This window comes from Phyllopteryx taeniolatus, chromosome 3, assembly GCF_024500385.1.
Source record: "Phyllopteryx taeniolatus isolate TA_2022b chromosome 3, UOR_Ptae_1.2, whole genome shotgun sequence".
NCBI lineage: Eukaryota > Metazoa > Chordata > Actinopteri > Syngnathiformes > Syngnathidae > Phyllopteryx > Phyllopteryx taeniolatus.
The window spans coordinates 22,273,930-22,301,137 of record NC_084504.1 but is presented as its reverse complement, the minus strand read 5'-3'; the positions used below and the strand labels follow the sequence as shown (position 1 = coordinate 22,301,137).

Here is a 27,208-nt window from a genome sequence, read left to right as displayed (position 1 = left end):
TAAGGCATGTTGATTTATTTTCCCCTGCATCGGCGAGTGAAAAATGCAGACTGATTCAGGAGTAACAAACACACAAACGTGAAAATAGGACTTTTACATTACAAACACAGCATCCATTGGCCCCCAGCCAGCATGTACAACTGGCACTTCAAATGGCAAAGTGCAGTGCAAAAAGCAGAATCAGACATGCACAACATGCAGTTGTTATGTACATGCAGGACAACTATGTTCATCATGAGCAATACAGAAAACAAATTTTGATTATTCAAATGCTACATCTTTTTTTTTACACATTCAAACAACTTTTTTTTTTGTTTTGTTTTTGTCTTTAAAACAAACAGATTTCTTGTCACTCAAGAGCCTGGCCCTGCAGCACAGAGGAGCGATGGCGACGCGAGACACTCAACTTAACATTCACGGCGTAACAATTGAGGATGATGATGGCATCATAGCATCACTCAAGCAAAGCTACATCTCCGAGAGTGCAAAAACCTGCCCAGTCTTACACATGTCACAATGTGGCAGGCTGTCCCAGTCAGAACATGTAAGCAAAACGCACAACTGCACAAGCATTAGGACAGCAGAGCTCATTACAACACTAGAGGGAGCTATTTGCTTTTCAGTTGTGGATTAACATGAGTGATGAATAAGAAGGCCACTTTTTTTTGGTACTGTTTTACCATTCATTTTCAAAAATAGTGGAGGTGTCATTCTCATTGTTGACCATTATCTATCGACCTATCTATCTATCTATCTATCTATCTATCTATCTATCTATCTATCTATCTATCTATCTATCATCCAGCTAGAAAGGTAGATAGCTAGTTTACTTAAAAGGGGGAAACTCAAATATTTTTAGATGTTTCTAAACACATTATACTGTACATGTTTGAAGATAATTGCTGAAAATGTGCAGAGACCGAACTATGTAGTTCTGAATTGTGCAGCTATAAGCGTTAAACAGTTTTTTTTGTTGTTGTTGTTTTGTTTTTTGTTCCTGATTGTTTGGGTTTGGCTAAAATCTGTGCCCAGTGACACACTTCGGTGTACTATATAAAAACCTTTTTTGCGACTTGGTTCGAATCAGTGGTTATCTGGCACATTTGCAAGTTGCTAAGATATTAGGCCCATTTCTGTCATTACAGCATGTAGTTAGCTAGCTAGCTAGCTATGCCTCCACCCCAAAAATGCATCTTTCCTTGATGCCGCAATTTACAGAACAGTTCGGTGTCATGATTTAAATTCTCGAGCGATGAGGTGATGTCGCGGGTGAGTCTAGAGGAGCCCTGAAAGCCTGCTATCTCACAAGCTAACTGGTGACAAGCGCCTCTCGTCGTTGCATGGACAGCCCCATGACGACCCGCTGGGATATATTCTATTTTTCGTGGCTCAAACGAAGTTTTGTGTAGGCATAAGAAAGTTGCTAGATGAAGAAGCATACATTTTTCAGTGTGGCGTGTTTTCACGAATTCAGCTGACACATCCACAGCGTTTTAGAGCAAAGACATTTTTCACCATTTTGTATACTTGGCTTTTTTTTTTTTTTTGTTCATTATTCAAATTCACCAGGTTTGTTAACAACACTTCTCTGTGGCGTGCCAAATTCACATTTATTTTCAGGACTTTAAAGATGAACTTTGCATTCGGGTGATTTCCTACAGCACAGGTGTCAAACCCAGATCCAGCCCTCCACGTCATTTTATGTGACCCGTGAAAGCTTGCCTCATTTATTCCTTGACATCTGCTCAAAACTAGTTATCATCAAAAAATATATATAATAATGAAATGCAGGGGCAATTATGTAATAAGATGGGGCTATTATTACAGAACGTATTTGGTAAGCGGAAGTGTAACTGCCTGCTGCTCTATAGCCACACGCCTCGTTCCTAAAAAAATAAACCGCTTTTCTGCGTTGTTCATTTCTTAAAGAGAAGACAAACTAATGATCTTGCACTTTCCTAAAAAAAAAGGATTTAAGCTGAAGTTACCTTTTAAATCTCCTTAACTCTGTCCCCGTCTGCACGAGAGGTAAGCAATTTGTTTAGCATTTCCCCCCCCCTTTCTGTACCGAACGTACACCGAATTGTGAAACCCCTGTACATCTAACCGTACCACTACCATAACTACGTTGTGGCCCGTGATTAAAAAAAAGCTAGACATCCTGTTCTACATGATATTTGAAGGGGATAAGGTATTTATGCTATACCCAACCCACTGAGGATGCATAGTGCTAAGTGGTAGGAGTCAGAGATCAAGCTGAAGGCCATATAGACATTTACACCCTAAGCTGAAATCATGCAAAGTCAAGACAAAGCACTTTGGGGGTTGGGGGGCTCTTGCACAAGGACGAGGCGCAACACAACACGGACGACAACACGGAGACGCTAGCTCAGGTATCTCGCTATCTGTCGCGCCCTCTCTATATGCTACATTTCTATAGATCCACTCCTTCCGCCGAGTGGCACCACACCGAGGAATGGCGAGTGCAGGCGGCGGCCCGGCACGCCATTTCCTCAAAGCCTTCAACCTCATTTCCCTCACACCGCCCTTGAGGACCATCGGTCCGGCCGCTCCGATCAAAGTGTTCCCAGCATTCCATTTCCAGTCCCAAAAACTTTCCCAGGCTTCTTCTTCATTCGATTGCTAGAGATCACATGGTAGCCTGGACCTCGTCGGGGGGTCCAAGTTTGGCAGGCTCCCGCTTGTCCAAATGCCGCTATCGATCAGGCAGGAAGCCTGGGCTCAATCTTCAACGAGAGGTCATAGAGCGTGTCTTCATCCATGATCAGAGTCTTATCCAGGAGGTACTGTGTCACCTGCAAGGCAACAACAATGCAAGGATGGAGGAGGAATACAGGCTACACATACAGGAGCTTTAGGGGAAAGTCCGCTTAGCTTAATGCTAGCAAGCGGCATTGAAGTGCTAATGATGAGCATCTATATGGCGGTGTTATAACGCTTTAAGCAACGGATGTTTCAGCACGAAAGGTGGAGCAACGCATGTAGACAGACAATATAACAATACTCACAGGCATGTATTCTTCATCCTCTGGGAAGAACAACTAATATACTACTGTACTGAAAAGCTGAGACTCTCTATGCAGAGGCAGCGGAACCAGGGGGGCACTGGGCACCCACTTTTTTACCCTATGTGCCCCTATGTGCGTGATCTGCCCTGTGCTCGGTCACAGTACCCTTTTCAGGACTGGAAATTTCAATCAGCATTAAAATATAGATTGCTATTTTTACTGTTACAAAAAAATATAATTTTTTATTTTTTTTGGAGGGGGACGCTGGAACAGATTAATGGCATTTCCATTCATTTCAGTGGTGAAAGATGATTTGACATACGAGTGTGGCTACAGAATGAATTAAACTCATAGCTGAAGGTTCCACTATATTTTGTACTGAATTTGGAATTTGGGAGTTAAATTGTAAGTAGTTTATACATAGAATAACACGTAAAAAAATACTTGTACTCCAACATATGCTGTACCTATAAAAAGCAACTGGTAATTTTGCACTGGCCTCTTTCCTGAGCTTTGTACAGTATATACTCTATATACTATGTATATATTAATATATTATAATAGACAGCCATTCCAAGAGGGCCTGCTCACTGCCTGTCTAATTATATGTGATTAATGCCCACAACAATAGGTATACCTGGTACACACGGGCTACTTTCTCAATGAAGTAGGAGTAGTATTTAGTACTTTAAGAAGTGTCTAATAATGCATATGAAGTTTGATCCTAAAAATTGTTTTATTAAATTCAAGGACACTCACCGAATTTTCTACAATTCTCCTGTTCTCTGCTGACCTAAACGCTATCAGACGCACGGACCTCCAGTATATTTACAAGCTAAATTATAATAATTGTTCCATGAAATTGTACTCATGTATTCCCAACAGGGTATTTCTCTTCATTTCACAGCGTTTTTCTTGGCTGCACTGCTTCCAATACATTTACTGTATGTTTGATTGTTTGTCTAATCAGATTTCATATTTTCTGTGCTGCCAGATCAATGTAGTCTGCCCAGGACCTTCAGAATTAGTAGCACAGATTAGTAGCGATCTGCACACCTCAATATATTTAATAATCAGCATCTCCGGTGATTATGATGTATTTTATTTTCATTTTGTTAATGTCACGTTATCTTGACGTTTTCATTCAAAAGTGATGTTTTTATATAATTGCAACGTGATAGGGGTGCTATTAAGTCCCCAGGGAAGGCCCAGGTACCAAATGCACAGCCCGTCACTGATGATGTCAATGATGTGTGCTGAGAGTCATATGTTACCTTAACTTGATGTTCTATCCTGTAGGGCGTCTGCTGGAACTGCCGGATCTCTCTGATGATGTGTGAAATCTATAACGAAACGTCAAACTATTATCGGGCAAATGGACGAACGGACCTTCGCACCTGTGTAAAAGTGCTGTACCATTCGCATTTTGGAGAAGTTGACGAGTCCCTCCTCCGTGAAGTTGGGCGTTCCCTCCTCAATGAAGGCCAAGTCCGTCAGGTACATTCCCAAGTAGGGCACGCAGGGAGGGTTGCAGCTGAGGCGACAAACGTGAAGTGGGTCAGGTCAGCTGAATGAGGTGTACTTAAAGACTCAAATCTTGTGCAGTGAGTTCTCAAGATGAAGGCTCACTTTTTCAAAGTCTCCCTCAGATTTTTAAACCTTCCCTCCGAGGACACCGTTTTCTGCAGTTTATCCATCAGCGCTTTACTCTGCGCAGCAGCAGAACATTACGTCACTCACAACACACATGCGCATATGAATTAATAATAACAACTGACATGAATTCATTTGCTCGGAAAAGGTTGGAACTGTATAACTGTTGGAACTCAATACATTTACAGACAGTGAACCAATAAAACCGAAACTGTTTGGAACTGTAAGTTTGGGAAAAGCAGCTCTAAAGAGACTGTACTGTATGCGCTAATTGGCTTTCATTGATTAAAGCGGGGCACACACATATTATTTACATATATCATCCTGCGGTGCGAGGAGTGTTAAGAGTGATTTTCCTTCCACGATCCACAAATAGGGGAGCAACTGGTTGCGTTGAGTGTTTGTATATTGTGGGTCACAACTCGTTCACCACAACAAAACTGCAATGTAGTTACTTACCACACAAGCTAACAGTTAGCCTAGCGTCTTATATTTCTTCTTCGACTAGTATTTTATCAGTTTTGCTGCTACGACAGAAACTGTTGTGCTAGGGGTTGAACCGATTTACTTCATGAGTCGACTTTACCAGAATTAAACTTGAATCGTTCAAGCCCGATGTGTTGTGTTGTGTTGTGTTGGTTACCTCGAGTACGCCACACAAAAAAAGAACAGTAAGCAAACACAGTGGTTATTCTTCCTCATGTTATGGCAAAATGACAAAATATATTCGATATACTCTTTTATTGCATTTTACAATAGTTTATTTACTTAGTCCAATAGTCCTTTGTGCATTATTCCTTTGTTGTTGTGTAGCCTTTTCAAATGTACTTAGTAGCGTAATTGTTTAATGTAACGTGGTAACTAGGACAGCATGCGACAGCAATGCAACGACATAAATAACCTGTTCCAAAACTATTTGTCATGTCACTGATGAGCGCACTTCCCTTCTTCAAGCTCCCTTTTGTCTCAAGGACAAGAAAAGATAACTGTATGAATAGGTCTTTCTTCCCACTTTCCTCATTCCCCTCCCGTTTTCTCTGTTTAATTAGCCATTGCTCTTTCTTGGGCGTCTCAGAGACGCGAAGCAATTGTAACATCTCTTGACAAGACAAAACAAGATATTATTGAAACTACAAAAGACAAGCTTGTTTCCTGATTTAATTTCCAAAGCACTCGTCATGGGGAGTGTCTCACACATAAATTGGTTCAGATGAAAATCTGTATGTGTGTACCCCACTTTAGTGTTGATCAGAATTACGCTAGGATCAGATGTTAAACGTTGCAGGTAATTGTTTTGTATATTTTCTCTGTCTTTAAATAACCTTATTCCAATAATCCCTTCCAAGGTAAATTTCTATCAAACACCCCGTGGGCTCATCTCCTACATCTGTCAACAGCGACGTCTACCTGCTTGCTGATTTTAGCCCAGGTCTTTTTCAGGCGATAGATGGCGCTGCGATTGAGCGCCGACGTGATCTCCAGGACGCCGTTGTAGTTGTTGAGGCAGCGGCAGATGTCGGCCACGGCCACCCACTTCTCTATGGAGCTGGCCCTGGAGCCCACGTCTGTGTGGGTCATGATCTGCGAGGCCACCAGGTTACTCATCTGGGAACGTGAAAAAAAAAAAAGAAAAGAAAAAATGGGTACAGCATATAATTGTACCTAATGTTTTGGCCACAGTTATCGTTGGGTAAAAAAGTTGTGAACGACACTCACATCGTTGAAGTGTTGACTTGTTTTCATGATGTATGGGGTCCTCTCTGTCTTGTCAAACTTCATCCAGCCTTGCCCCAGGAACTCTCTAAGAGAGGGAGAAAGAAGAGACCACAAAGGAATAAATATCGTAATGATCGCGCTACAAAACCTGATACAGCGGAGCCGCGAATGATGGACCATGACATAGCGGCGGAAAACTGTACAACACATCCAATTCTTCGATACTTCAATATGCCTCGACCAGCGTGCACAGTGTTGGTGCGACGGGAAGATGACTGACTCGTAAGGGATGCTCCTGAAGACGATGTGATCCAGCAGAGTGATCTGCTCAGCCAACTCCATCGCAGACAGAGACTCGAAACACTCCGCCTTGGGACAGTCTGCCTGAACACACGCACACACACACACGTTAATTTGCAAAAACAGTCAATGGACAAGCAGGGGCACATAGCAGGAAGAAACAAATAAAAAGTAGATATAGATTTTTTTTCCTTTGACTAGCGTGCAAAAAAAGAGATGTGAAGCTATATTGCCACTCCCAGTTGAAATTTACTGTCAAACTAAACTAGATAAATAAATTACAAATCAAAAAAAAAGTTGCTCTGTCCTGATTTGTTTGACACATCTAGATGTAAATACCATGAAATAAAAGCCGGAATATTAAACTTTTGTCTCATATTCATTTCTTGATCTGAAATCCAAATCTCTTCAGTATACAACAAAAACAAAGGAATTGACCTTGCCGTTCCAATACTTTTGGAGGGGACTGTAAGTGTCTTTAAGGTTGGTTCCCCCCCAATATAGAATAAATAAATAAATAAATAATGTGGTCTACACACCATAAGCAGCCATACAATGTTCATTGAGTTGAAGCAAAAAAAAAAAAAAATGTGGCAAAAACTGTTTAATTCTTTACATCCTACTAAATGATGTAACTACTGCATGTTTTCATACAGTACACTATTATAGAATGCATTTTATTTTACACATTTTTTTTTCCGTTTTTTTTGGTGGGAGGCTAGAACATATTAATGGCTTTACCATTCATTTCAGAGGGAAAAGATGATTTGACATCCGAGTGTGGTCACGGAACGAACGGACGGCAAATGCGAATATGCGAGGGTTCACTGTAGTGCATCTAATAACACACTTAGTGATGAAGAATAGTTTTTATGGTCGTGGCCTGGAAGACCTACGTGGCAATGTGTGCCCATAGAGTTTCAAGGTCCTTGGAATTTGTGTGTGCGTTTCTCAGCCATTATTCAATGAGGTGAAGGTCCTGTTGTTCTGGGAACTGTGCTAGGTGAGTAACCAGGGAAATTAAATGTGTACTTGTGCACATTGAGCATCAATATTTAAGTACATCGGGGAAGCCCTTTTCACAAAAGAAGCAACCCTCATAAACACTCATTTTCTAAACAAAATTCAGGAGTTTGGTTCCACAAGGGTTTGAGGAACTGAAAAGTTTGCCATCAACTGTGACTCAAGTAGGGGAACAATCGAATGACTGTAGAATCTTATTAGATTGTGCGGGGGTTCCTAATGTTTGGGCCAAGGAGTGTTCACACCGTGTATGTGTGTGTGTGTGTTTTCTTACCATCTGTAATATGTCTTCTATCCTCAGCTGGGCGTCATCCTGCTCGTCTTGAGAGAGGGCACTAAGGGAAACAAACAAACATGTTGAAGGTTTGCAAGGAATAATTATTTAAAAAAATAACATTTAATTGACATTCACATCCACACATGAACATGAACAATGCTCAGTTGTGCTTGACACTGTCAGAAAGATATACATTTTACAATTCGTGGCATGTAGTAGGCGCCACGGTGGCCGACTGGTTAGAGCGTCAGCCTCACAGTTCTGAGGACGCGGGTTCAATCCCCGGCGCCGCCTGTGTGGAGTTTGCATGTTCTCCCCGTGCCTGCGTGGGTTTTCTCCGGGCACTCCGGTTTCCTCCCACATCCCCAAAACATGCATTAATTGGAGACTCTAAATTGCCCGGAGGCATGACTGTGAGTGCGAATGGTTGTTTGTTTCTATGTGCCCTGCGATTGGCTGGCAACCAGTTCAGGGTGTACCCCGCCTCCTGCCCGATGACACCTGGGATAGGCTCCAGCACGCCCGCGACCCTAGTGAGGAGAAGCGGCTCAGAAAATGGATGGATGGATGGATGCTGGCATGTAGTGTACCGCATCACACGGAATATGTTAACTTCTCATATCTTTAAATAAAAGAACAGGTTGTGTGTGTGTGTGTGTGTGTGTGTGTGTTTACCTGAGTATGTTGACAGTGGCTTTCCTCTCCTGAGGCAGAAGGTCCGGGTCTCGGAGGACTTCCTCCAGGAGGCAGACGACTGACATCTTCAATTCTCCGTTCATTTCAAAGTCCTCATTGCACAAAAACACAACGACGAAAGAGGTGAACTCAAACTATTCAAATCTCTATTGTTTTAAAGTGTAAAAGGTAACAGAATTTTTATATATTTATCTGAAATTGTTCAATCAGGGTTCAATCATATTTACCTAGGTTAAAAAAATTTAAAAAACAAATACCAGTATTGTGTGTCTATAACATTTGGAATATCCACTGCAATAACAGCTTTGCAACATTTTTTGTCTTGCAAGTGAAATATAGTAGATATATCCATCACACCTAATGTTGCTTTTGTAGCAAAACAATAACAGTTGATTGTCTCTTCTTTTTTAATTCATTTTATTTTATATGTATATATATGTATATTTGCCAATATTTTGCATATTGTATTTTTATAAGTGTTTATTTAGTTACCAAACCCCATTTTTTTATAGTATCTTGATTTGTGTGGGAGGGATTAACAATAACACCTGTTTAGAATCAGAATCAGAATCAGAATCATCTTGTGTTTAATGTTAAAGGGTGCTGGAATCCATTGCTCTACTTCGGCAATATCTTTTGTATTTCATGAGGACCGACTGTGCATGCCAAATATTTAACGAGACTCAATGGTAAAACGTCGATGCGCCCTAAACCGGAAGTTGCGTCATAAAACGAGACCAGAGATCAACGAATAAATTGGACTCATCATTAACTGTATACTATTTATCCTACTCCTAGTCTAAAAATAGATATACGGTACACATCATTTGGAATATTTTCCTTTTGTCCTTTTCAAGGTGACTCAAGAGTGGTGGGGCGACACCCTAGCGTCCACTATTGGCCAGCCGCCACTGAATACGATGATGAGGCAATGAAACACGTATATGGTCCCGCAGTCATAACGGCCCTTTAAGGGAACCCGTACCAACAACGAGTTTGACACCCCTCCACTAAGTCAGAATTACGAGATAGTAACTAACTAACTAATAGTTAGGGGATCATGAGAAACCTTTCGTAGTTGTTTTTTTCATTGGCGGAAACGGGCTTCCATCCATTTCACACATCTTCAGACATTTATTTACATGCATTCTTCGCTTTTATATTTCAATACTTAGCATTACTTCCAATTTTCTCCATTTATTTAGCATTATTTTCAATTGATTTAGTGTCGCTCTTAATTTTTTGAATCTTTTCATCATGACCAATTTTCTTCTATCTCCCCTTCTGATGGATTATCAGTCACCAGCGTTGAATTGTTGCTGTCCTGTGACCATCACTCTTCCCAAATCCTTTCCCGTCTTTCTTCTCCTCTATCTCGCCTTCCCAAAGGTCACCTCTAACAAGCTCCTTTGCCCTTTCACTGTGTGCGTCTGAGTACGTGCGATTTTTCGGTAATAGGAGGCCTAACAAAGCGTTTTATATGATTGAGGAAAAGCCACAGAGCGGATCAATGCAGTTGAGCTGCGAGCACGTCTGCAAAGAGAACTGCGGTATTCATTCGAGGAACCACTGACCCGATAGATTGTACAACAAAGTGTGTGAGTAGTGATTGTGCGAGGATGTGGGCAGCCGCTCTAAATATACCACAGCTTTTATCAAGTAAGCGACATTTGCGACCTAAACACGCACACACACACACACACACACCTGTGAGTGTTTCGAGACCCAGTGCCGCAGCACGTTTAGAACTCTGTTGGTTGCGGCACGTCGGATGATGAACTCTTTATCACAAGTTCTTTCAGAGTTGTTGAACACTGAGGGAGAGGAGGAGAGGAGAGGAAAAAAAAAACCCCATCAACATCCACATTATCATCCTCACCATTCATCATCATCATCATCATCATGTAGTCTTAAGAGTTATTTTTGATATTGGAACAAGGAATTTTCAATCTTTACATAGGAGGATGAATGTACTGCATTCTTTCTAGGACTATGGACCCTCGCATACTCGCGGTTCAGCACCCGCTGAACTATCCGTGGATTTGTTTTTCATTATTTTTCTTCTTTTTTTTTTTTTAACCAACCCTCAAAATGCTTATTGGTGGTATATACCCACTTATTCAATAATTTTCAGGGCAAAAAGTAAAAAAGTAATAATAAATAAATAAATAAATAAAATTAAATACATAATAATAATATAAAAATAAAATAAAACAAAATGCCCCAAATAGTAGGGGTCCACTGTATATCATATCAATTGCAAACAAAGCACAGCGGAGACAAATGTTTTTCCACTGCTTCGTCCATCTGTGTGTGTGTGTGTGTGTGTGTGTGTCTGTACCTGGTGGTGTGCCATGGCCCGCTGCTGCCGTGGCAATGGCAAAAGCTGAGGCAGGAGAAACTGCGCAGCGCGAGTTCTCCCCCGACTGGACTGCAGAAACACACATGATGACCATCAAAATGATGACAATAGGCTAAGAAAACACTGCAGTACTGTTAGTCAAGTATGACTTATGGTCTTAATGTACATATTGTATACTTTCACAGGTCCAAAATTGTAGTTGTTGGTTTAATTAGCAGTGTACGCCGACAATAAATAGATATATGGGTCGTCCTATTATGAAATGAGTGCTAAAACAATGCCAAAATAAAAACAGTATTAAATATTACTGAAGTGTTAAAAAAATCTAACTCGGCAGCATATAACAAATAACAACAACAGCAGGATTAATGCAGCAGGGAGTTAGGTACACTTGTATTAAACTAGTATTTATAGTAAGTATTTTTCAAATCTATATATATTTTTTAATAATGACCAGTGAAATGTACTTTTCTCACCATTAAACTTATCATTACCCTTCTACATGCATAAAATTTGGTTTTCTCTTTCCAAGATAGTTTTTCATCAAAAACATTTAAGTTCCCTAACTTAGAAAAACCTGTTTTATTGCCAAATTCACATTAATTCCCATGTAATGTTTCCAACTTCGCAAATTATTTTTTGTTTGTTTTTATTTGTTTGTTTGAAAGCAGCACGAAGCATGTCAAATCTCACCTCCCGGTGGCCTGAAGCGGAGGTGTCGCGGTGTGGACGGCGAGCGACACGGGGACATGTCTCCTGCGTCGCTGCCTTGAGGAGACTCGGGAATGATTTTCTCCAGTGACACTGACTCCAACACAGCTGGAAGACAAAACACGAATGATGACTAACTGGATGTGTTTAAATGTTTTTTTGCATACCTATTTCAATTACTGTACACTCATTAGAAAAAGCCCAGATTTCACACTAAGTAAATTTATAAGTAAATTGAGTCAAGATCATCATTATTTCAGGATATAATATATTTTTGTGACATTTTTGTTTGCCGGTGTGGTGTCAGATGTTTTCTCCATTGCAAAATATGTGCCTCGTCTTAATAAATGTTGGGAAACACTTGCACAGACGGACATGAATAGTCAAGAGTAGTGATAAGGCAAATACGCAGAGGAGGTGACGCTCGCTCGCTAATGTGTGTCACCCATGCGCATGTGACGCGCGCACGTGTGTGCCACTGCGACGTTGAAGCGCTGCAATTAGAGGCGAAAGGAGATCATGATGTCGCACCGGCTGCCTTTCTCCTTTTTGATCAACACGCCGATGAAGCTTGACAAAGTGGACTCTGGAGTGGGCCCTTGGTATAGACCATCCATCCATCCATCCATCCATTCTCTACCGCTTATCCGGGTCGGGTCGCGGGGGCAGTAGCTTCAGCAGGGACGCCCAGACTTCCCTCTCCCCAGCCACTTCATCCAGCTCTTCCGGGGGGATCCCGAGGCGTTCCCAGGCCAGCCGAAGGATGTAGTCTCTCCAGCGTGTCCTGGGTCGTCCCCGGGGTCTCCTCCCGTTGGGACATGCCCGGAACACCTCACCAGGGAGGCGTCCGGGAGGCATCCGAATCAGATGCCCCAGCCACCTCATCTGGCTCCTCTCAATGCGGAGGAGCAGCGGCTCTACTCTGAGATCCTCCCGGATGACCGAGCTTCTCACCCTATCTCTAAGGGAGAGCCCGGACACCCTGCGGAGGAAACTCATTTCGGCCGCTTGTATCCGGGATCTTGTTCTTTCGGTCACGACCCACAGCTCATGACCATAGGTGAGGGTAGGAACGAAGATCGACCGGTAAATTGAGAGTTTCGCCTTTCGGCTTAGCTCCTTCTTTACCACAACGGACCGATACAAAGTCCGCATCACTGCAGACGCTGCACCGATCCGCCTGTCGATCTCCCGTTCCATTCTTCCCTCACTCGTGAACAAGACCCCAAGATACTTGAATTCCTCCACTTGGGGCAGGATCTCATCCCCGACCTGGAGATGGCATGCCACCCTTTTCCGACTGAGGACCATGGTCTCAGATTTGGAGGTGCTGATTCTCATCCCAGCCGCTTCACACTCGGCTGCGAACTGCTCCAATGAGAGTTGGAGGTCACGGCTTGATGAAGCCAACAGAACCACATCATCTGCAAAAAGCAGAGATGCAATACTGAGGCCACCAAACCGGACCCCCTCTACGCCTCGGCTGCGCCTAGAAATTCTGTCCATAAAAGTTATGAACAGAATCGGCGACAAAGGGCAGCCTTGGCGGAGTCCAACCCACACCGGGAACGAGTCCGACTTACTGCCGGATATGCGGACCAAACTCTGACTCCGGTCGTACAGGGACCGAACAGCCCGTATCAGGGGGTTCGGTACCCCATACTCCCGAAGCACTCTCCACAGGACTCCCCGAGGGACACGGTCGAACGCCTTCTCCAAGTCCACAAAACACATGTAGACTGGTTGGGCGAACTCCCATGCACCCTCGAGGACCCTGCCGAGGGTGTAGAGCTGGTCCACTGTTCCACGGCCAGGACGAAAACCACACTGCTCCTCCTGAATCTGAGATTCGACTTCCCGACGGACCCTCCTCTCCAGCACCCCTGAATAGATCTTACCAGGGAGGCTGAGCAGTGTGATCCCCCTGTAGTTGGATTGGTATAGACCAATCCTACTGTAATTTGGATTGTACACTTCCACAGATACGCAACTCCAGCACATGCCTGAATTTTGTCACTAAAATACAGTATGTGCATTTTTCACGGACAATGAAATCAAGGAAAATGACGAAAACGTGAAAGATCCTAAAAGAAGACTTAATGCGTTCTTCGTTTTGACCCATGCTCCGCTGCTCTACAATCATTTTGGGAAAATGACTGAGAACATTTGGTCTAATCTTGCTCACATTTTATTTTAATTGTGCAATGTATTTGTTGCTAGTCGTACGTTAGCATGCAACAGATCTAAGATGATAGGACTGAATCCTTTTGAATCAAGATCCTTTTTAGATTTGATTTAATTCAGTTCCATCATAACAAGAACAGCAAAGAAAAAAATCAGAGGGTGCTGATTTGTGTTTGTTTGCCTGTCTGTCGGTTAGGATGTCACCGAAAAAAGACGGCAAGGCAGAACTATTTTTGATTCTGGGATGGGGCCTGATTTACTGAGATCCCAAATAGTGGGTGCTAAATTGATTCTGTGCATTGTTGGCAACAGGTGGAAAAGTGGTAGAGATCGCTATATTTAAAAGGGTTTTTTTGCATTTTAGGTAGCTCTGATGGTTTTCAACATGGAACATTTGATGCTAAATGAAACATACCGCGGTATGCCCCGCGCAGCTCTGGGCTCGTTGGATCACTGCTTAATTCACGTCATACCAACATGCAGGCACAAACTTAAATGTGCGAAACCGATGGTGAAAACACTGAAGAAGTCAACCAATGAGGCAAAGATAGAACCTCAAGGAGACTGCACAGACTGGAGTGTCTTTGAAACTTCAGCTGGCAGCCTGGAAGAATATAGGGACAGTATCACATCCTATATCAGTTTCTGTGAAGATGTGTGTGTACCAACAAAGACAATTGGCACGTTCAATAACAAGCCGTGGGTCACTGCCTAATTTCAGCAAATTCGCCAGGCTAAAGAGGACGCCTATCAAAGTGGGGATAGAGCCCTGTACAATCATGCTAGAAATCAGCTGACAAAAGAAATTAACATCACAAAGGGGCAATTATGGATCTTGTGTCTCCATCCTGCCTCAAAATCTGCGCAGACCAGTTCGCTCCAGTCTTCACACAGATCTTCAATAGTTCTCTGGAACTGTTTGAAGTACCATCCTATTTCAAACGCTCCACCATCATCCCAGTCCCCAAGAAACGTACAATCTCGGGTCTGTCGCGCTGACATCTGTGGTCATGAAACCCTTTGAACGCCTCGTGCTGGACCAAGAGCGTCACAGGTGCCCTGCTGGATCCCCTGCAGTTTGCCTACCGAGCGTACAGGTCTCTGGATGACGTAGTCAACATGGGACTGCACTTGATCCTAGAACACCTCGACGGCACGGGGACCTACACGAGGATCCTGTTCATGTATTTCAGCTCTGCATTCAACACCATCATCTCTGAACTCCTCTCTCCTAGCTTCTCCAGCTCAGCGTCTCGCCTGCCATCTGCCGGTGGATTCACAGCTTCCTGACGGACAGGACACAGCAGGTGAGGCTGGGAGACACCACCTCATCCACATGCACCATCAGCACCGGGGCGCCCCAAGGTTGTGTCCTCTCTCCGCTGCTCTTCTCTCTCTACACGAACAACTACACCTCATCGCACCCGGCTGACAAACTCCTGAAGTTTGCACACGACACTGCAGTCATCGGTCTCATCAAAGACGGTGACGAGTCTACGTATTGACAGGAAGTGGAGCGACTGGAGCTGTGGTGCGGCCGACACAACCTGGAGCTGAACACGTTCAAGACTGTCGAGATGATCGTGGACTTCAGGAGGCTTCTTTCACCACAGCTGCCCCTCAAGCTGTCCAACTGCCCTGTGTCAACCGTCGAGACCTTCAAGTTCCTGGGAATTACTGTCTCTCAGGACCTGAAGTGGAAGACCAACATCAAATTCATCCTCAAAAAGGCCCAGCAGAGGATGTACTTCCTGCGGCTTCTGAGGAAGCACAGCCTGCCACAGTAGCTGTTGAGGCAGTTCTGCGCAGCGGTCATCGAATCAGTCCTGTGTTCATCCATCACAGTCTGGTTTGGTGCTGCCACAAAAATGGACAAACTGTGACTGCAACAGACAATCAGGACTGCCGGAAAAATTGTCAGTAGTACCGTACCCACCCTTGAGGACTTGCATGCTGCCAGAAATAACACATGTGCATGCAAAATCCTCTGGGACCAAAATTGCAATGCCATATACACCATAAGTCGTAATAATTTTTTATTCAGGTGTTCCAAAAATATTCACGAGCAAAAAAGGTCTGTTCTCCACATCGCCTCTTTTTGCCTTTACCTTCTCCTCGCCACAGTAACGCAGTGCTTGTTTGCAACTGCCTTTTGGACTGTAATTTGTTTCGTTTGCTGAGTCACAACGCATGTGCTAAATTCATCCGCTCTCATCCCAGAACACACAAAATGAACTGAGGGGCAATGTGGCAGAAGGAATCCTCGATGCGCCCAGACAGGAGATCAGCGTCCACGTCTGTTAGTGTGAACAATAATGTTTGTGCTCTTTTAGTAAATCAGGCACTTTAAGTGCAAAATGTATTAAATTGAATAGGACATACATTAAATGACTGCTGACCTCTGCGTATGCTCTTTCTCAGTTTACCACAAAAAGGGTCAATTTTGGGCACGTCGTCCCCCTCCGTGCTCTGGCTTGGACTCTGGTCAGGAGACGAGGGAATCGGAGGCACTTGTTCTTGCGGTGGACAGGTGGAGGAAGCAGGAAGAGGGGGCGAGGAGGTGGTCGGCGTCGGGGTCTGCGAAGTCGGGGTCTGGGGGGCGGGGGACGACGTGGGGCTGCCGGCGGCCGACTGGGACGTGTTGTGGTTCACGCCGGAGAGAGCACCGGTGAGGTCCAGGCCGCCCACCCTGCCGCTAATGGGCGAGTGCAGGGAGAGCTTCCGGGCGTGCACGGGCGAGGAGGTGCGGGAGGAGATGGAGAGAGGAGGGGGCGAGGAGAACTTGCGGCAGAGACGAGGAGATTTGTCGTTCATGTGCTCGCCGCCTCGGTTGTTCTGGTTCGTGGCGAAGAACAGCTCCAAGGACCTGAAGGAGGAACATGAAGTCATATCTTAGAAAAACACTGGAACAGAAGCAAAGTAATAAAGTGGACTGAGGAACAATGGTGCAGTGATTATTAGGCTCAGTAATCTGAACATACAGTTTTTCAATATTAGTAGATAATGTGCATGCAATCAATGTTTTTATAATGCCAAACAACATGGACAAACGTATTGGGACACATGGCCGCTGCAGCTACAGAATACAGAATATTTTGGAGTCGTAGCTTTTCCGTTTTTTTTAAGTGAATGTTAGTGGAAATTGTTTTCCTTTCACCCAGAGAAGAACATTTGTGAGGTTACTGATGGTGGTCTCAGTTCTCAGTTCATCCTAAAAGTGTTTGATTGGGGGGGTTCGAGCAGAGCAGCCCAGATGCTGCTCACTCCATTCTTTAATCCAGCTCACTGAGAATTTACATTATCATGAGTTCATGAACAGTTGTTGCATTCATTTAGTAATAATTACAATTAAATTAAATACTAATGTATATGTATCATTTACATACCGGTACACATTTGTATAAAAAAATAAAAATAAAAATGAATCGTGGCCTTTGAGCACAAATGTTTGTTCACCCCAGTTTTACGTTTGTAGATCAACGTCATACAAGCATGTCTTCGGGGGCTTAGATCATTTTACACTTGAGACTATGTGAGTCCCGGGATGCACATGTCATGGAAACAATGAGTCCCAGCCCTGGAACAATGAGTCCCTGCAATTTATCGTCACGGAATACAGATACAGTAATCCTCCGTTCTTGCTTCGCGATCCCGCTATATTGCAGATGTTACTCTATCTTTTATACTGTTTGCACAATATTATTGTGTTATCCACTGCGCTTGCTCTCTCTCAGTTTATGTGTTTAAATGTGCTTGTATTGTTTTAAATTGTGTTTACAGGCCTTTCCAAAAATTTAAGTGCCATAAATGCAAAAAGGACATGCCTAGGGAGTATTTTAAATAGGGTATTTAAATTTCACGATTTTCACTTATTGCGGAGGTGGACTGCCGCCTTCTTCCTCAGACGCAGGACGCACATCAAACGAGATCCCTGAGGGGCATCGGCAGGTTTAACAAATCCATATTTAAAACTTTTAAAGACCTTTTAAGACCCATCAAATTTAAGCCTGTGAGAATATTTTTGTTATACAGAACTATGTAAAATGAAACAAGGATGAAATCATCTTTACAGTGATTGCAGCTTTGTATAATTTTTCATTACATCGTTAACTTCCAATTGACATTTTTTTTATTTTAATTAAATTCATTCTTGCATTATAACAATAGGTTTGTATTAGGTGTATCACCATACTTTTGTCCATATTCTGCTTTTACAGTAGACAATCCATTTTAATATTCTGTAGTTCAGATGATTTTTGCCTCTGGTTTACAGCAAGTGCAACACTTGTCCTTTTCTTAACTACATCTTGTTTTTTTTTTTTTTGTTAACGCCTTCATTTTCTTCACATCCTCAAAAAACCTTAACAACCACTATTTTCTTTAGACCAGACTGTCTTCCGAAAAACTTGATAATAAATCAAAACTATTGCACTCGACGCAGCCATAATCAAAGATAAACACAGCCATCAAGAAAAACAAGCCGAAATTGCATTGCGAGATTAAAAGCGGGGAAACGAAAGGAGAAGGTTATTGCAGGCGGCAGAGGAGACAGAAGTGAATCACTACGGATGCAAGGATGTTTTAAAAGTAAGAACAGAACATGCTGCACTAAACATAAATCCCCTTATGATATTTCAGATAGGTGGCTGTTCATTTATTCTAAAACTACATTAGATAGTGACTAAAAGGAGGGAGACAAGTCAGAGAATGTCGGAAGGAGACTAATGAGAAGGGCAAAGACAAAGAAGAGGAGCTGGTTACTTGGACTGATCCACGGCCATCTTCTTGATCTTCAGACTGTAGTCGGGACAGACGGATGAGATGGACAGACGGTCAAATGAGTGGTACCGTGCCCTGCAGTTTGGACGGAGCATGGCGGACACACGGCCACGGAGGACAAGGAAACGTCAGTTCAATGGAAGACGGCGGTGGGAAAATGAGAAGCGTCGCTGCGTTTCAGGTGGAGGACGACACGACGCAACCGCGTGGATGCACAGAAAAAGATGTGATCAAATGAGTTCAACTTGCCAATAAGGAGGGAAAGATGTGGAGACAAACTATGTGGGGCCGCCAGGGACAAAATCCAGGGTTACCTCTCTCACGCACTACTGAAACGTTATCATACACAAAACTGATACACTCTCACACACGATTGAAATGCTCCCATTCACACTACCAAAACATGTATTCGTATATATTAGATAAGCGCATTCCAGTATGATGTGTGAAAGTGTTCCACCTGTGTATAAGAGCGATCAGTAGTGTGTTTGAGAGCATTGCAGATGTGTGCGTAAGAGAAATGGTATGTCCCTGACGACCCCCCCCCCCGCTCAAAAGCCGCACTACTTCCATGTCACAGTTTCAACACTCGTGTCTCAACAAGGTTTTTTTTTTTTTTTTTACATCATTCTACTCTCCAGCAGTCACATAATTGTATACATCCCATGGGAGGCGTATAATACGATATGTAGGCAACGATAATGACAGTATCACAACGACAACAAAAAGATGCGTAAACATATTTGTGTAACTGGAGTTAAAATAGAAGGAAAAATATCAATTTTTAACCATTTAAACGTGGATATAACTTCGAAACTAAATGTAACCACAATGAAATAAACAGCCTAAGAAGTCTTTATTTTGTGCTCAAAGCAATATAAATACATTTACATTAAGCTAATGTATTACCAAAATGAGTTGTCAAACACAAAAAAAGTTAAATATTTGTCAGTTAAATTCACCTCAATGTATTAAATTAAGTCTGGACCTAAAAAAAAAAAAATAACCGAGCAGCGCTAAAATCCTTTTCATACCACGCATATTTAATACAAGAATCTATATTTTACCCAAAGTGTGTCAATGCTGCATCAGCAGATACTGATACCGCAACGTATGAATATCTTGTCACACATCTAATCTTGTACATATCCTAAACTGTTAATATAATTTGAGTTGCTCATGACGGGGGTAAAGAAAGTCCCTTAATTAGCACATAATAAACTGATCCTTATTTCAACTCAACCAAAATCCTTCTTAGGCCACCAAACTGTCATATAATGTTTCAAATTAGTTAAGTTAAGTTTCCAGTAAGTAGACGCAGTGAACTAGACTTTTAAACCAGCGTGTGCACACATGAAAATACTTTTATATTGAAAAGCAGAGTTCATCAGAGAAGGGAGTACAAACAAGGAGATCCGATGCGGCCAGAATCCGATGAGGGCAACTGGAGCTTGACAGAAACCCTTCACGCTGTCCACATTATCTTCCCACAGAACATGCCAAATCACTCTTACTTTTGAGATGCACTTACAAACGGAAGACATACGTGTTTCAAAAAGGAGCACTCTTGTCATAATTTCACGGTTCATCTTTAAATAACCATTTCAGAACCAACTGGATGCTACACCGATTTGAAATAAGCGAGCATGGCGTACGCTACTAATGGCGACTTTTGTAAAGTGCTACATTTTGCCATGGAAACCAAAAAAAAAAAAAAAATGTTTATGTAGTTGGGGATTATTGTCAACCGCTTCTGTACATACTTTTTGGCTAAAACTTGACTAAATGTTGATGATAATCAAACAGAAAACAGACTTTAATTTTGGTTAATCGAGTATCACACTCAATAACTTATAATATAAACATGATATATAATCAATTAATTGTTTAGAGACCTTGTTTAATTTAAAATTGTCCAAATCCTGGGAATTTCAGCCTCTCAACAGTACATATTCTCAGATTTCTGAAGTTCTTCATGAAAGCTGACTAATTATCTTTGTGTTTAATCAAAATAAAACATTGGCAAACATCTGCTTTTTCGTTTTCCATTTTCTGACCAAAGCAGTAACTGAATCATAATCAATTTATGTTTGTGCATTTTCTCCACTTTCAATTTGAAATAATGTTCTGTTTTTCAATAGAGGGATGAAAAGTACAAAATGCTTTTATCGATTCATCGATTAAGCTAAAAAAAAAAAAATAATAATCGATGGATTAATCAATTATTAAAATAATCGTTAGTTGCAGCCCTACTTTAATGAACGTTTTTTGGTCAACCAGTTCCACTAAGTATTATTTTCTGTAACATAACCCATCAGTGCTTCTGTTTATGCGCGTGTGCAGCGGGTGACCTGATGGGAATGGAAGAGAACGGCTTCTTGTAGATGTCCGCCAGTTTGTCCATGACCACGCTGGCCGCGGTGAAGATCCTGTACGTATGCAGGAAGGTGTTGAGGAAGTCGATGGAGAGGAAGCGCAGGTCGGTCAGCCTCTCCAGCAGACGCTCCACGCTGGCGTAGCGGATCTGCGGGACCTTGCAGGAGTTGAGGGTCTTGCTGAAGCAAATGTCAACATCATCTTTATGGAGACGCACATCGGATCTGACGAGGTACACATGCGTACACACAAACACACACAACACACAAGCATGGGTGACTGCTGCTGCAAGGCATGAGAAGAGCTGAATTAAAAATGGATTTCTTCTTAAAATCATATACAATGAAACCTCGAAAGTTAACATACACTTCAGAATTTCACCAACATTTGAAGGAACCGCATCGCATATTACAGCTTGAGAGAGAGCTTTATTGATGAACTTATTAAAGTTTGAGTGTGTTGTTTGCATTTAGGTTTTGCAGTTGTATATATGTATGTATATTATATATATATATATATATATATATATATATATATATATATATATATATATATATATATATCAGATGACAACTTCAAAACAATGATTTTTTTAAATATTTATTTTCATTTTCACAATGGTTAACTAATTTTTAAATTTGGATGACATTTCACATTACAATGAAAACACATTTTTCTATGTCTAACTATTAACAGTATTTAATTTATTTGAACACTTACGCATACTTAACATTCAAGTTTAAATACAATTATTTTAAAGACCCTGTAAAGTAAAATAAAAGACTGCAAAGACTGAGAACTACTGTATGTAACACTCAATTGTGGAGATACAGAGCTCTAATTTCATCTACGGCACATCTGCGTTGAGGCGCAAATGCTGGCATATCCTGATTATCGTGCCAGCGCAAGGCTCACAGTGTTTAAACATTTCAGTTTTCGTGATTTTTTTTGACACATGACACACTTTGGACTCAGGCATGAGTCGCCCCTCCCAAACTTCAGCCCTTTCGTTTGTATCAGCGGTTAGCTGGCGCAATTGCGACGTGGAGTTAGCTAGACGCCTATGCCTACACTCCAAAAATACATCTTCCCTTTGGATAGTCCATTGGCTAGCCCTTTTAGAGTGCCTCGTTGTCTGCCGTGAGTGCACGCACGTCACAGAGAGAAAGGTGAAAGAGCAAGGGGGAAATAAAGACATGACAGCCAGCATGAGGACAAGGGTTACATGCTCGCATGGCCACTTCAGAGTGCCTCATTGTTGCTGCGTGGATACGCGCGGTGACAACCCAATTTCATGTAACTTGTAGTTATGTGTAAGCATAAGAAAGATGCTTGATGTGGTAGCATCCATTTTTCCAGGACTAGTGGTGGTCTTTATTTGACAGTTGAATGGGCTGTGGTTGCAGAGCATTCAGCAGAAACAGCGTCTGAGAGTGGAGAATGATTTTAAAGCTTAATTTTATATATTTGGTGAGTTTTTTAAACATTCAAATTTGGCAGGCTTGCTAACATCAATCTTCTCTGTGGTGTGTCAAATTTAGAAGAATTTTGTTTCACTTTACAGGGATTTGTCTTAATACAAATACTGGTTAACTTATGTTTACACTTAACAGCATTGAAATTCATATGCAATCGTATAATTTATTAAAATTGACAGTGGCTTACTTATTTTTACATTTTTATGACAATTAATACTTTTAAAATATGATTATTTTGTCTTATCAAAATTGGTTTACTTATTTTTACACTAGAATTACAATTGACAAGAAAAAAGTAAAAATATTTTTTTTTTGTCTTGCCACTTTGTTTCAATAGGTGCTATACAAATAGTTATTATCATCAAAATTAACATATTTATTTTGTTTTAATAGTAATTGTTGTTTATTTATTTTTATACTTAAATTACTTGTTACTTAAAACTTTGCGTATGCTGTTAAAAAAAGATTTTATGATGGCGACCATTTGACACTCAAAGAGATTTATTCTCTTTCCAATATGTCCTACATAATAAAAAATATTGCGAAACATAGAAATTGTCCTGGAACGGTCGACCTTGGAGGTTCCACTGCATTGCAAAGAAAGAATGGATATCAAACAAGATCGGATTTCCAACACCAAAATAATCAATGAAAGGAAAATTAATTTTAAAAAAAAAATTCAAAAGTTGTATTTTTTGGGTCAGAATCAACACATTTAAAACATCACCACCCACATGTGCTTGATGTTTTTGCAGCATGCGCATGAAGACATGGCCGCCTCCTTTTCACACACTTACTTGATCATGTGCGGCACGGTAACTTTGGAGCTCTCCTCAAAGACGCTGGTCATTAGGCCATTGCAGCGGATGTTATCTATACACTGAAGAGACAGAAAAGAAAGAATGCAGGGGGGGGGGGGGGGGGGGGGGGGGCAAAAAAAGAGGACAAATGAGAGTGAAAACCACTTTTTTTGTCTTATGGGAATGAATGGTGACATCCCTGCATGGAGCTTGTGCGTGTTTTTGAAGGCGCCAAGGTGGACTCACCACCAGGGAGCTGCACCCATGTCTGTGTTTACGTATCACCAAGCCTCAACAAAGCCCAGCGGAGACACGCTCCCGCTCTTTGGAGGTTCTTGTTATTCTATGTGTGTGTGTGTGTGCATCACCTGGCTAATATCGCTGGTCCACGCAGCCTTCTCCTGCCGCGAGGGCGCCAGCAATACCACGGTGGATGAAGATGAGTCGGCGGGCTCCACCACCAGTTTGAAGTCCAGCTGACCAAACACCTGACCTCCAGCTTTAGCTGAAGCATGAAGAAGCATGCAAGGGGTATTAATTAAATGGATTGTCTATTGCAAACGACGGAGTACATGAGCTACATTATGTACATATAAACAGAGCTGCCGGTGCATTCTCAATCACTTTATTGAACTAACAGTTACAAAATAAACACATAATAAACACATTCACACACAATCTTCTACGGTCAAAACTAACGCCAAGGCATTTGACATACAGACTGAATGATTAGCCAGATCACAGCCAGCCGCTAACCTGAGCTCACAACAGCCAACCTTACACTCTCATTTGCTGACTCCCACGTCACTCACCAGGCAGGCCCCGCCTTTTTAAAGCCAGATATTCGCACATATTACAGTAAAGGGTGTAACATGAGGATCGCGACCCTAAGTGGACAACAATAACATCTGCACCTCACATGCATGTTTTTTTTGTTGAATAATTTTTATCCAATAACTTGATTAATCGATGGGATAATCAGTAGAATAATCAGTTCTAAAAAAATAATCGATGCTGCAGCCCCAGAGTACACACATACTGGTAATCAGGCCGAATTTGAGCCTTTTTTGCCCTTTTTTTTCTTTGCACCTTCCTATAATGTCTGCTCTGAGCTCTCTGGAAACAATGAAAACTGCTGGAGTTTAACGCACACTCGTATTTGTACGTGTAATATGATGCAGCTTATAAACCAGTGCAAAATATGGGAATCAAGTCTCATATGGTACACACATACCGATAATCAGACAGAATCTGAGCATTTCGTTTTAGCAAAATCGGGCAATTATCGTTAGCGCGATCATTATGTGTTGGGTGTGCTGTGTTGGTGATCTCAAGTACACCACAAACTATAAGAATAGTAAGCACACTCTTTTTTTCCCTGTCACAAGTCCGTTAGGCAGTTAAAATCAGTATACAGTATGTCTACCAGTCTTAAGTGTATTTCTGCATCCTCACAACCGATCAAATTAATGGACTGTTAATGTCAAAGGATCCTAACCTGGCCTTTAAAAGGGAGAGCTGCTGATATTAAAAGGGAACTCATTAGCATTCACTTATCAGCTGACAGCCAATTAACCTCCACTAGTACTGTGAGGCCATAAATGCCTGCGTGCAAGTGCGGTAGGCTTACCCTCTTCATCTCCGGCGTCCGGCTCTTCGATGAGGGTGCAGTCGATGAGGGACAAGACGCCGCCTTGCTGCGAGAAAAAAACTGCGGTCAAAGGTTGCGAGTAACATTTTAAAACTACTTGAGGAAAGCGCTGCGGAGGTCACCTTGAGGAGGTGAAGTTTCCCGCCGGAGCTGCGCGTGCACACCAAGAAGTGTTTTGTGAACAGGAAGCACTGCCTCTCCCCTTCCTTCTTCAGGGAGAGCGAGCCAAGTCGCACCTTGCTGAGCTTGCCTCGCTCGACCGATGGCAGCTGGATAAGAGAGCCTGAAGAAAGAAGAATATTTTAATAAATAAATAAATACAAATTTTGCTCTCAAGTTGCACAAGTGGGATATGCGTTGGGGCAGCGTAAAAACAACATCAAATTGGATATCCCCAGATTGGAATGACCCCAATGTGGATCAAATCTGATACATATCAGATATTTGGATATACCCTGTTAATGATAGCATGACATCATCAAAATACACCGATTGCTGACATACACCCAAACAGCACGAATAAACTATCCATCCATCCATCCATTTTCTGAGCCGCTTCTCCTCACTAGGGTCGCGGGTGTGCTGGAGCCTATCCCAGCTATCATTGGGCAGGAGGCGGGGTACACCCTGCACTGGTTGCCAGCCAATCGCAGGGCACATACAAACAAACAACCATTCACACTCACATTCACGCCTACGTGCAATTTAGAGTCTTCAATTAACGTGCATGTTTTTGGGATGTGGGAGGAAACCGGAGTGCCCGGAGAAAACCCACGCAGGCACGGGGAGAACATGCAAACTCCACACAGGCGGCACCGGGGATTGAACCCCGCTCCTCAGAACTGTGAGGCTGACCCTCTAACCAGTCGTCCACCGTGCCGCCTACTAATAAACTAATAAAATAACATTTTAAAAAGTCACCCCAAGGCCATGGCTCAATAGGAAAGTTGTAATTGGTGTCAATGAAGTACGTTGTAATAAGAGACAAGCTTTGTCGGGGAGGAGCTAAATTTACCCTGGGTTGTTAGTGGAAATTACAGAGAGTCTTCATGTGCATGTACAGTACATGCACACTTCCGGTGCCTTTTTTTTCTAAATAAAATTATCTGTAAACCATTTGTTTTTAAGGGTAATGTTGTAAAATGAGTTTGGAATGATCTTGGACTGTTTTGGCATCGAAGTTTCGGTATATTTACAGTTTAAACAATTAATTAATTAATACTGTACAGCAAAAGCATAGACAAATAAAAATTGTCTAAATATGCTACATCAGATGCGTGTCCATCATTGAGTTAGCTAAATAATTGCTCAAGGCAGCCACTGGAATAATGTGGAGGTTAACCTGATTCAAATCAATGTGGGGAAGAGTCCGCCCGAATCCTTACTTGGAATCTACGCATTTCATCAATTTATCGCATTTTCTGCCGAGTTACTGAAAATGTGGACGTGCCACTGAAGTGCTGAAGACTCACCCTGCCTGACGAAGGTTTGGCTGGTGTCCAGCAGGATGTCACAACCCTCCACGATCATCCGCTCGATGGCCAGATTCTTACGAATATTCTCAGTGTCGCTCACCTCGTCGTGCATGACTCTGACCGCGCAGACACACACAAACACACAAAAGTGTCGTCAGTGTTCAAAACAAAGGATACAGAGACAGAGGCAAAAAAAAACAATCTTTACCTGGACAGTTCCTCCAGTTTGGACTTTGCAAACTCGAGGCTCTTGCGCTCCACATGCTCATGAGGTGTGTGGGCCAATAACTCATGCAGGGTGATGATGTAGCGAGGAATCTTGCACGCAAAAGAAACATACAATCATTTAGAAGAAAATGTGCTTTGCTACAGGGCGAGCCTACAGGTGCATCTCAATAAATTATAATATTGTAGAAAAATTCACTTACTTCAGTAGTTTTTTTCTTCTTAATCTATTTAATCTATTCTTTGTCTATCTTTTTATCTATCTATCTATCCATCTATTGAGATTGTGAATTGTGGGTTTTCATTGTAATCATCGAAATTCAAAAAAAAATGTTATTTCACTCTAGAAAGCCTTTATTGTTATGTGTGATGCAGACACAACAAAATTTGGGAGCAACTCCAAGTTTGAAATACAGTTAGAATAGAAAAATACATAATATAAAAGCTATAATTAACAATACTCAATTTTGCAG

General features: G+C 42.0%; 1 protein-coding gene across 5 annotated transcripts in view; it reads right to left on the bottom strand.

The window, feature by feature from the left end:
• The window catches only part of rasgrf2b (Ras protein-specific guanine nucleotide-releasing factor 2b), a 50,524-nt gene continuing 23,316 nt past the window's right edge, over window positions 1-27,208 (bottom strand). For 2 of the 5 annotated variants that reach the window (XM_061767642.1, XM_061767641.1), the window contains 21 exons: window positions 26,719-26,828; window positions 26,508-26,626; window positions 25,158-25,318; window positions 25,015-25,081; window positions 23,753-23,889; window positions 23,382-23,464; window positions 21,082-21,330; window positions 18,713-18,805; window positions 16,351-16,817; window positions 11,750-11,875; window positions 11,036-11,125; window positions 10,402-10,508; window positions 8,674-8,786; window positions 7,996-8,056; window positions 6,679-6,782; window positions 6,399-6,483; window positions 6,090-6,287; window positions 4,659-4,738; window positions 4,446-4,563; window positions 4,304-4,372; window positions 1-2,816 (listed from right to left, as the gene is read on the bottom strand). In XM_061767642.1, coding sequence (XP_061623626.1) covers window positions 2,724-2,816; window positions 4,304-4,372; window positions 4,446-4,563; window positions 4,659-4,738; window positions 6,090-6,287; window positions 6,399-6,483; window positions 6,679-6,782; window positions 7,996-8,056; window positions 8,674-8,786; window positions 10,402-10,508; window positions 11,036-11,125; window positions 11,750-11,875; window positions 16,351-16,817; window positions 18,713-18,805; window positions 21,082-21,330; window positions 23,382-23,464; window positions 23,753-23,889; window positions 25,015-25,081; window positions 25,158-25,318; window positions 26,508-26,626; window positions 26,719-26,828 — 2,730 coding nt within the window. In that variant the 3' untranslated portion in view covers window positions 1-2,723. The remainder of the gene's footprint in view (window positions 2,817-4,303; window positions 4,373-4,445; window positions 4,564-4,658; window positions 4,739-6,089; window positions 6,288-6,398; window positions 6,484-6,678; window positions 6,783-7,995; window positions 8,057-8,673; window positions 8,787-10,401; window positions 10,509-11,035; window positions 11,126-11,749; window positions 11,876-16,350; window positions 16,818-18,712; window positions 18,806-21,081; window positions 21,331-23,381; window positions 23,465-23,752; window positions 23,890-25,014; window positions 25,082-25,157; window positions 25,319-26,507; window positions 26,627-26,718; window positions 26,829-27,208) is intronic. The other 3 variants (XM_061767643.1, XM_061767644.1, XR_009787740.1) reach the window with 3 other exon arrangements.